The sequence below is a fragment of the Lissotriton vulgaris genome, chromosome 5, assembly GCF_964263255.1.
Source record: "Lissotriton vulgaris chromosome 5, aLisVul1.2, whole genome shotgun sequence".
Taxonomy (NCBI): Eukaryota; Metazoa; Chordata; class Amphibia; order Caudata; family Salamandridae; genus Lissotriton; species Lissotriton vulgaris.
The window spans coordinates 1475984480-1475995682 of record NC_141693.1 but is presented as its reverse complement, the minus strand read 5'-3'; the positions used below and the strand labels follow the sequence as shown (position 1 = coordinate 1475995682).

Below are 11203 nucleotides of genomic sequence, written 5' to 3'. Positions count from 1 at the left end.
GGGCCATAGCCCCAGACCCCTGCTCGGTAGGTAGCCACGCTGTGACACTTTGCGTAATAAATTGTAAGAAGTTCAGGAGGAGCCGGTTTCCCCAGTTTCCTAGAAAAGGTGACCAGGGCTGCCGTTGCTCTCTGAAAGAGCAGCTTTTTACTTGCCACAGCCTGCCGCCAGCTCAGTGAATCGTCCACCAAAATGCCCAGGTAAGGATAGACGGGAGTTCGTTCAAGCTTGGTTTTTTCAATAAAAATAGGTTTAGGGCTCTTAATTTTTGGGCCGAGATGCATTACAAATGTCTTTTTTATATTAACCTTAAGGCCCAGGGATCCCATTTAGGAACAGTACTTGTTGAGCTGTACTTGCAGTTGGGTCAGTGTTCTCGCAAAGATGACAGAGTCGTCCGCATTTCGGGTCAATGTAAGGACCCTTCGTCAGGGGTCTGTGGAGGAATAATACAGGACCATAATAAATACTCGCTACCAGAAATAATACAACACTGTCTGTGTTATTTTACAATAAACGGAAACGGATTGGGATCATGCATCAGCATAAAACGTACGTAGAAAAAAGGGTAGAAGTTTGCAAGGTGTTTGAAACAATACGTATTCCACACAGTGACTCAGACTAATAACACCCCAAATGTGCAAGAACGTAAAGCACCAAAGATCTTAAAAGGCCATACAACGGGAGAAAAGGGTTGGTAGTAACCAGAAACCAAATTAGTAACAGAACGCCAGCACGAATTCAAACTTACATCCAAATCGGGAAAACGCTCCTTACGGAATCGGCAAACAAACAGTGTGGAAACCATTGGTGAAGTTAAAGTTAAACCAATCGGCACGCAGGCTCTCACGTGTGTCACGTGATAGGAGTGTGGCGGCTTCAGAGCAATGTGAACAGTGATGTAAACAACGGGTGCAATAAAGTTGTGCCTTTCATTAAAAAACGAAAAAGCGTGATAACAACCTAAACAATAGGAAAGCAGAGGGAAAACCCGTGGACGTGTGTGGAACGATGGGGTATATGAAATATAATGCGTAACATACAACAACAAATGAAAAAATCAAAACATTCATATAATAGACCGTAAATATCAATGTAAGCAAACAATAATGACATGATCAAAATAAGAAGTCCATAGTATTTCGCAAAAAACAAAAAACTGCATCAAAATGGTTCAATCAATATTAGGGGGCTCAAAACAGTTCAATCGATATTAGGGGGCTCAAAACAGTTCATCCAACCAATGCAAGACATGAAGAAACTGGTTCAGTTAAAGAAAACAGGCATATTCGATCCGTTGTTAGGATCATAGGAGATGGTGGAATCCTGAATGTTAGTCCCTCGGCGATGTTCTCTTTCACCAACCACCACTCGCATGCCTTTTTCATCTGCGGTGTAACCAAAATTGTCGTTGAACAAGCCCTCTGCCTGGCACCATTGTTTGTCTAGCTCCTCTTGCAGAGGACGCATCCGCAGTCTGCAATGCGGTACTAATAGTATGCAAGACAAAATCGATCCGAGCAGGTACTTGTAGCACCGAACCAAAAGGGATTTATTTTCCTGCACCTGGCGAGCTGAGAGCATCAGTTTGTGCTGACGTTCGTCTGAAGGACGAGTTTTGCACGATCCCGTGTCTAAAACGGCCCCTAGGAATCTTGCGGACCTGGAAGGTCGAAGAACTGACTTCTCGTTGAGCTGAAGGCCCAGGTGGTTGAACAATTAATTGCAAGTTGAAATGGCCTTGGAAGTTTCTTGGAAGGATGGAGCCTTGACTAGCCAGTCGTCCAAGTAGGGGAACCTTCCAGGGATTGCTTTCTGAGGAAAGCCGCCACTGGTGCCAGCACCTTTGTGAAAATCCGTGGAGCCGATCGAAGGCCAAACGGAAGAACTTTGAATTGGAAATGGCTCTTGCCTACTGTGAAGCATAAATATTGCCTGTGAGCTGGGTGGATCGGTACGTGGAAGTACGCATCTTCCAAATCCAGGGACGCCATATAGTCCCCCGGGTTCAGAAGACGAAGAATATCCTGGAGAGTGACCATCCTGAAAGACAGTTTGATGAGATAAGTGTTGAGCTCTCGTAGATCTAAAATGGGGCGCTAAGTATCTGCCTTCTTTCGAACCAGGAAGAACCTGGAATAAAAACCTCTGCCCCTCTGAGAGAGAGGTACCAGCTCTATTGCCCCCTTGATGAAAAGCTGGTGGGCTTTGAGGCGTAGCAGATCCAGATGTCTTGATTGATTGGCGCCCGGAGCTCTGGATGGAGGAAGATCTTGGAACTCCAACATATGGCCACTCTGAACAATATTCAGGACCCACTGGTCCGATGTTATTTTTCCGCAGTTGTCCAGACAAAAAGATATCCTGCCCCCTACTGATGTAACTGTCAGGGGAGGAACAGTAGAAAGAGCCAGGAGGCCGCTATTGTCTCTTGGCATTGTCGCGACCCTGGCGATGGACGCCCTCTCTGAGATTGGCGAGAGTAAGACGCGGATTGGCCTTGGCGTTGATTTGAATATTGAGTCTTGTAAGACCGCGAAGTCTGCATTGAATATCTTTGCAGGTTGCCTCTATAAGCAGAGAAACCCCTGCCTCTCGCTCCTTTGGAATGGACCTTCCGATAGTTCAACGATCCCAAGGACTTAGCCGTGTCCGTGTCCTTTTTGATATTTTGTAGGGCGTCATCAACATGCTTGCCGAACAGCATTTCACCATCAAATGGGAGGTCCAGGATCTTGTTTTGGACCTCCTGACGAAACCAGGTAGTTCGCATTCCAGCCTTGACGGCGCAATACCGCCGAACCGGCTAAAGCTCGAAAGGCAGTGGAAGCGATGTCCATCGCACAATCAATCACTTCCGAAGATGATCTCTCTCCCTCCAACAGAGCTCTTGGCCTCCTCCTTCGCTATGTCCGACAGTTGTTCCACAAATGGCTCCAAGTCGCACCACATTTGGCGATCGTACCTGCCCAGAATGGCCAGAACATTTGCTGCCCGGACAAGAAGACTGGATAACGTGGGTAAAAGATTTTCCTCCATGGCCAATCGACGCCCTTCCTTGTCTGAATGTGTAGTCAGAGGCGTCGATGGGCTTTTGGATTTGCTCTGTGCCGCCTGCGAGATCACAGAATCAGGCTTAGGCTGTCCAAGAAGACATGCTGGACTGCCCTCCGGGGCTTTATATTTCTTCTCCAGCCGGGGAAGAACAGGGATGACCGTGGCCGGATTTTGCATGATCTGGATTCCTTCATCCCACACATGTTCAATTATGGGAATGGACCTAACTGACTTCCTGTATTCCTCCTTAAAGTCATAAAGAAAACACTCAGACTGTTCTTTTGTAATTGGCAGTCCAAACCTCTTTGCTGCCCTTTCCATGAGGTTATGGAAACCCCCAATATCCGTTGGTGGAGACACCGCCGTGTCCCTTACCCACAACATCCGGATCTTGCAACCCACTGTCTTCGAGATCCAAGTTTGGGTCTTGCAAAGGATCAGATAATAGATTACCCTGATCATCGTCATCATCATCTTCGTCCCTTACTTCCTCATTGATGTCTCTTCGAGGTTCAGGGTCAATTGTCCGTGAGACCACCACTGGTATGACAGCTGGTGGCATAGGAGGTACCACCGGAGTAGCAGGTCGTTCTGGCTGCACTGTAGACTGTGGTGGAAACCTGTTCCTGTAATCCTGCAGCATCAATTGTAGATCAGAAACAAGAGAAGCCGGCATGGCTACCATGTCTTGACCCATGCCCGAGGGATGCTGCTGTTGAGAAGCATAATGTTGTAACCCTGGGTCATCGTGATGTTCATAGTATTCTTCAGTGTCAATCTCTTGACACTTGACAGTTAAATCTGAAGGACTGTAGGCATCTCCATATTGACCTCTGTCCTCCTCTTCCTCCGACTCATCATCCAGCAGCATTGTTGGAGGCAAGGATGAAACACGTCGAGGAGATGTCATCTCCGGTGTTATTTGAAGTTTCTGTATTGGAAACTGCATTTTTTGAGTCGTCGACGACCTCGTCGACGGAGTCGTCGTCGAAGGAGCACTCGTCCACGGAGTCTTCGTCGACGAAGGGATTGTCGATGGTTCACCGGACCTCGTCGGCGAAGTCGTCAACGTCGACGGCGGAACGATCGTTGACGGCCTCGTCGAACTCATTGTCACCAGCGTGCTCGTCTTCGTCGCCTAAGCAGCCGTCGACAGTATCTTCGAGGACATCACTAACGACGACGAGGCAGAAACCACCGTCGACGAACATGAAGGTACCTTAAACGTCGACGAAGTCAAAGGCGTCGATGCCACCACCGTCGACGGCGCCAATAGAGCACATGAAGCTTTAGAAGAAGTAATCGTCGTCTACGTACCAGTCATTTTCGTCATCGACGGACGCTGTTTTTTCTCAGATTTCATCTCTGGAGTGACTGTAGAGGGTTTTTTGCCGTCTTTCTCCTTATGGGACTTCTGAGAAGTGAGAGGAACTTCCTTGTTGTCCTTTTTGGCTGTGTCCATCTCAGCAGCCTGTTCCAGCCTCTCCTTTTCACCCCGGTGAGGAGATTTAATGGGACTGACCATCTCAGACCTATCGGAGATCTTATGAGAGGTCTTAACAGGAGACTCATTAGAAGTAGAGGGAGAAGACCTACCCCTCTTTTTTGATCTCCTGGAGGTCGAGACAGACGCAGAATCCTCCTCATCAGAGGAGAGAACCTCTTTCCGAGTCTTCATCTTCTGAAGCCAGGTCAACAGCCGGCCCTCTCTGTCTCGCAAAGCCTTTGTAGAAAAAGTCCTACATATTTTGCAATCTGTGGCCTTGTGGTCAGGATATAAGCAGTAAATACAGCTGTCATGCTTATCTTCCACAAAAGTCTCTTTTTCCCACAGGATGCACAGGATCTGAATAAAGCTTTCTTCTCCTTGTCAGACATTGTTGCTTGAAGTTGAAGTAGAAGTAATAAGTTGAATAGAATGAAAAACTGAGCAGAGCTCAGTGGAGACTCCCTAGCACAACGCGCGGTAGAAAAATCTTAGGCTCTCTCAGGAAGTTTCTATGTGGTGAGGCTGTTCTGATTGATTGTTGAGAGAAGTTTGGTCTCTTTTACACAAAGAGGGTGATATGCTACAAAATGAGATGAGACATAGGCCTGGTTTCTCTTTTGTTTCTATGGTTATGATGATTTTTTTATTTACTGAGGCTCCCATTCCAACGACGGGGAATGATACAAAGCATGGGAATCTATTAAAGTTCCAATACTGGGGTAAGTTGGCATACGTTATAGGTGGACATACACCTTCAGTTTGTCCTTCCAAATTGGAGTCAAGCGCCATGCCATCTCTGATGTACAACACGCAGCCGCCTACCTCTGTGCCATGGAGGAGGCCACATTGAGTGATCAATGCCTAGGCCATTCTTCCTTGGGTGGATTGGTAATACCTCCAGAAATGACCCAGAGGACTGAGGTGTGAAGATCCCGGGGAACTCTGAGCTGCCTACAGCAAGGCTGATAGAGGTGTTCAAGTGGCGCAACAGGGAATAAAAAACGGCTTTGGCGCCACAAGGACTCCCCTCATATGGCCGACGCAGCAAAGAACAGGGCCCCAACACTGTACATCCCGCTGACAGGTGGAACCAGCTGGACCCACTTGAGCTCTGCCGCTCGAGAGGCAAAAGGGAATGGGAATATATACACAAAATAGAAACAACCACAGTGTTTTTCTTATTGTAAAATGAATTTAAAGTCAAAGAACTCTGAATGTTTTATGAACAATTTTATAGAAGTACTTTCCCCTCTAAGGAAGATACAGACGCTTTCCTAGAATCAATCCAGTTACCAAAACGTAGACGAACACAGACTCCAAGGAGGGTCCGATCCTCCCAGAAGAAGTTCAATTAACCATTAAAACTATCAAATCCAACAAGACTCCCGGGCCTCTTGGCCTCCCAGCCTAATTCTAAGAAACACGCTTATTCTGGTTAATCTGGAAACTCACCGCTCTCTTCAACCACTGTGTTACAGCGGAAAAGGCTGCCCAGATAATAAGAGAAACAGTAGTGACAGTGATTCTGAAACTCAAACACATTAAACACTGCACATCCTATCGCCTTACAGAGTTATTAAACATTAATGCTAAAGCATACACAAAGATTTTGGTGACTCCGCTTAACACAGTGCTCCCCACTTTGATACACCACGACCAATGTGGTTATATTCAGGGGAGGCCAAGCCCATAGTAATATCCGAACTGGCATCCACCTGATAAAGGTGTCTCTCAAGAGTATTCAGGGGGTACTGCTGTAGTTGGACACAGACAAGGCCTTCGCCATGTTGGACTGGACCATCCTATGGCTCATGCTATAAAAAAATGGGCCTGGACCCACATTCTTACTCATGAATTTTGTTAATTATTCCTATCCATTTTCCAGAGTTACTCTGAAGCGCTACCTTTCCAGACCCTTACAGCTAACTAGCAGCACTAGGCACGGCTGCCCCCAATCACTACTTTTGGCCCTTTTCATAGGGGCTCTAGGGTGCCATGTACGAAGCAGTCACAGAGATAAAAGGTCTACCAAGGGAGTTTCGTATCTTTCTCTATGGCATTGACTTGCTTCTGACCTTGGTTCCCCAGATACCTTAATTAAAGGCAGTGGTAGAACTTCTTGCGGTCTTTGAGATGGCTTCTGGCTATAAGAAGAATTACAACAAGTTAGAAATTCTCAACCTGTGTCCTGGTGAGGTAGGTCTTATCTTGCTTCCAATTTAGATGGGCCAAAGCATCAATTAAATACCTGGGTGTTTACGCAGACAGCGATAGGTCGATTCACATCCATCTTCCCCAAATAGCTTACTGCCATCACAAATTACCTCTGCAATTGGGGGGGAACTTGATGCTCTCTTGGTTCAGTCGCATCAATGTGATAAAAATGAAAGTACTCCTGCACCTGCTCTACCTTTTCCAAGCTCTTCTGATCTGGTTAGAACCCCACTTCCTGAAATATATTCAGCAAAAACGAATGGCATTTATCTGGAAGAGCAAAGCCTCAAGACTCCTGCAGTCACTCATGACCCAACCAAGAGTGACTAGGGGCTTGGCAGTCCTCGGCATTCCACACTATTATGCAGCAGAACTACTAACAGTGGTGGACTGGTCTACCATGTTTTCAGAGACGATTTGGCTGCAGACGGACCATGCCATAGTCAGACGACCACTTTGGGACTTAGTGTGGTTGGGTGGTGTACCTTGGCACATCTGTACCCACAACATTGAGGGTATGGGATAAATATGTGCGCTCACAAGGGCCGGTGTCCTATCCATCCCCAAACTCTCCAATTTACTACATGCGATGTCTCACCAACCTTTCAAAGCTAAATGGAGAAGGCTAGTGCAACACCTGAATGGGAGACCACCTGGTCTGGTGCTCTCACTGAGATGAAGGGTGCTGTACCTGTTTCTCTGATACACACGGGTTGAGTTCATCTTCCTTCTTGCTGCTGCTGACGTGGGCATAGGTTGGGCTAACTGGAACATCTTAACTCAGGAGACTGCTCAACACGGTTTTATTCTTATTGTATTGACACAGTGCGCAGGGTTAACCTTCTGCAAGAATGGAGCTGGCAATGGACGACTTTGTGCAATGATATTTTGTGCCTTCTGCATCCATGGTTAGGCTGAGCAAATTGCTCGCCACAACTCGTTTTGGAGTCTTTGTTTATACTACACTGCGCTCGTCATACTTGAAAATGTTAATTAAAATATTTTGAAACAAAAAAAGGATCTGTTCATGCCTACTGATCACTACACAATATGCTGCCACCAACGCGCTTGTACTATTTAACTTAACTCCTGGTGAAAGCTCCCACCACTATGAGAATAGCGCTTTGGGCACTGCTCCAACAATATCGCAGTCCGTGAGACATGAGATCCGTGAGATGTATTGGCACATACGCATGATCCGTGTTTGCCTAGGACAACAAAATCATCATTAGGGATACAGACAACAGTAGAGTGTGGGACTCAGAGTAGAGGTATACATCCATAACCATGCAGAGGACTTTTCTGTCACTACAGCACACTACCAAGAGGACAGAGGTGTACGGGTTCAGCAAATTACATTACAAGTAGTTGGCAGCCTCCAACCTGAAGCAACCCGGGGAACGTTCAGTTTACCTGCATACATTACATTAAAACTGAAGAGATGGCAAATGAATCATCTCCTTGTCAATGGAACACACTCAATTTAAGGGTGCTTTCATTCATTACTTTCTTTACATCTGCTCTCGCTCATATGCGTTTCACTCAGAATTGTTTCGACAAAAAAATGTAAGAATAAAACAAAATATGAAAAACAAATCTTTATTCAAACCTTTCAATAAAGGCAGTTCAAATAACAGTCACTGGTTTAAAATGGCAAACGTTTTAGTTGTGTGTAAATAGAACAACAAAATACTGTTATTTGTTTTGAAAAGCGAGTACACCAAGTATCTTTGCTTCACCACTTTGGCTGTGTGCTCCACATGTGTACAAGCACACACACACATCTGCTTGTCCACAGCAGCAGAAGTGACACCATTTATTAGCAGAAGCAGTAGATGGATAAGACAGACATCTTACCAAAAAATAGGAATTTGCCATCCATCACAGGTGCTCCCATTTCCTGCTGCAATGTTTACAAAAAAAGTAACCCTTTCCCATACGCATTATGTTTGGGCCAAGAATACTGGTTTTGAACAGGGGTACTGGTCTGTGCATACCCCCACCGAAAATGGGCAGCTCGAACGCAGTGGCCACCAGAAAGGTATTCCACAGTGAAAGTAAGAAGGAAACATGGAGGCATAAGAATATGCTTCAGGAAATGGAGACAGGTCTGATTAAATTTGTGGTTCACATAAGTTGTGCGTCCCAGTGTCAGGAGAAGATCCTGAAAATACACATGCACCATGCTTTTCTCTTCGGAATAATGCAATATAAATATTAAATAAAAAAATTGCAACCAACTGAACAAGAGACAAACATTGGGTACACAGCAGCGTGAGCACCCACCTCTTAATTGTGCATAAGACTATAGATAAAGGGTTGGCCCAAGGCCGGAAAAGGATGTCCTTGTAGTGGATTCACGGCAGGTGTTCTTCACAGGGACAGCTAGCTATTCCTTTTCCTATCAGAACTGTACTGCAGGGCTGCATGTATGCCTAACCCTGGAAAATAGCTGCAACACCTATAAAAATGATGCCTTTTCTCTCAGATGCTACATTAAAGAAGTCAAACATAAAAACTGATCTAAGGAAGCAATAGCGAGCAAATTTGAATTTTTGAGCGCAGATTTCCTTGGTTAAGAAATGTAAACATATTTTTGTCCACAGTCTTAAGGGGAGAAGTCTTTGGTACGCAGTTCCCCCACCCCTAACCCTCCTGCATTTCACTGAGGTTGGTGGACATCAACTTTCTCAACATGAGCATGAAACGGGTTTTCTGGGTTGTGCTCCATGGTGAGAAACACCAAAGCAAGGAAAGCCACAATGACAAACAGTGCCACATGAACGTACAGCGGGACCCCCTTGCGTGGTGGAACTTTCTCGGTTTGCGCCTTTGTCTGCTCCACCAGCTTCGCCTTGGTCAATATGTCATCATACTTGAACTGGATTGGCCGCCCAGCTGCTCCTTTGATAGGCTTTCTTCGGGTAGCACTGCAAAGGAAACATGAATTAAGTTTGAAAGATTTTTCATCTTAATGGAGAAGATCAGAACAATCACAGTGATTCCGCACCTCTTGTTCATTACACTCACTCTTTTACAATTAGTTGGAAATTGTATAAACACGAAGAAAGGCCAAAAAAGGGTTAACAAAATTATTCAGTCACCTTAGGGAATGGAATCATTACAAGCGGGTGCGTCTTTTTATGCATCACTAATTACCACACCTAGTTCCTATATGATTTTTCCAAATTTCTGGTTGATTGGGAATATACTTTTTTTTGCAGCTTTTAACATTCAGGTTGTGGAAAATGTATAGGCTTCACTAGCTTTAAAGCAAACAAATTGTGCAGAAGTTATCTTAAAGCCACACACTTAGTGCGAGATACACCCATATAGTAATGCGTCAAAAAGCATGTGAAGTGACCCACACTGCTGTTCTACAAATCTATTCGATGGGAATGGCTCTTTGAAATGCCCACGATACTGCTATTTCTCTGATGGAAAGAGCATGATGGCTGTAAGGAACATGAACACCTAACATGAGACTGAAATGCAAAAGATTATCCACCGAGGAAAATTGCCATTAGGTGGTGTGGTGATTGGAGAAGCCCCACTAATGCTGCAAGATAATGCTGAGAAATTTCAAATGTTTTTTATCTAGTGCACATTCAAGTTTAGCGATATGGAGACACACGGACTGTAATGTTCATCTAGTGAAGAAGCATGGGATCGAAGCTGAAATGTATAAATAATTTCTGTGAACGTTATGCATTAGTAATCTGTACAGCACAACCAACTTAGCTTCATAATAGACGTTTAAACATTAAATACAATCTAGAACATGAAGCACGCCTGCAACATGTCCCAAAAAGGTGTGGTTCCACTAGATTTGACAGTTGCATAGCAACTCCAAACAATCCACACATGCGCCCTTTAGGGTCGACTCATTTCGAGGACAGTATTCATTAAAATGAATTTCTACAGGGTTGATAATGTAAGCCTATTTGAATACAAAGGCTTGAGTGATCTTTCCTCCTGGCAGACTTGATTGACAAATAAGGCATATTTGTAAGGCAGAAAGTCCACATCAGGAGAGGCCAAAGGCTCAAATGGTTTGTGCCCGTACAAAGGCAATACCAGACTAAAATCCCACCAAGGTAAAGTCTTCTGAATGGGAGGATTTAGATGAGACTATCGTTGATAGCATTTCACCTCTGCATCCCTCAAAGAGAAGACTTCATGAGGTATGTTTAGGTCAGCTGCAACGGCAGACCCAATTCATGTCACGGTCAAAGAAAATTAAAAACTTTAAAGTTTTCATATTTCTCTTCAAAGTCCACGGACACATTCTTAACCAAGTATTGTTTTTACTTTTCGTTTTAGTTCACATTTCCTTCTATTAACTCAAGCACCAAAATAAAGAGAAAAAAAGCACAATTTTAATGACATGTTGGTGATGTCAGAGGCGGTGTAGCAATTGCCAACAGGTCAGTGGCGATTAAG

The 11203-nt window shown here is 44.9% G+C and overlaps 1 protein-coding gene across 5 annotated transcripts in view; it reads right to left on the bottom strand.

Annotated features, from left to right (window-relative positions):
* Positions 1-8343: 8343 nt before the first annotated feature.
* LEMD1 (LEM domain containing 1) overlaps positions 8344-11203 on the bottom strand; it is a 492643-nt gene continuing 489783 nt past the window's right edge. For all 5 annotated transcript variants that reach the window (XM_086923443.1, XM_086923442.1, XM_086923440.1 and 2 more), the window contains one exon: positions 8344-9690. In XM_086923443.1, the coding sequence (XP_086779569.1) occupies positions 9423-9690 (268 nt within the window). In that variant the 3' untranslated portion in view covers positions 8344-9422. The remainder of the gene's footprint in view (positions 9691-11203) is intronic.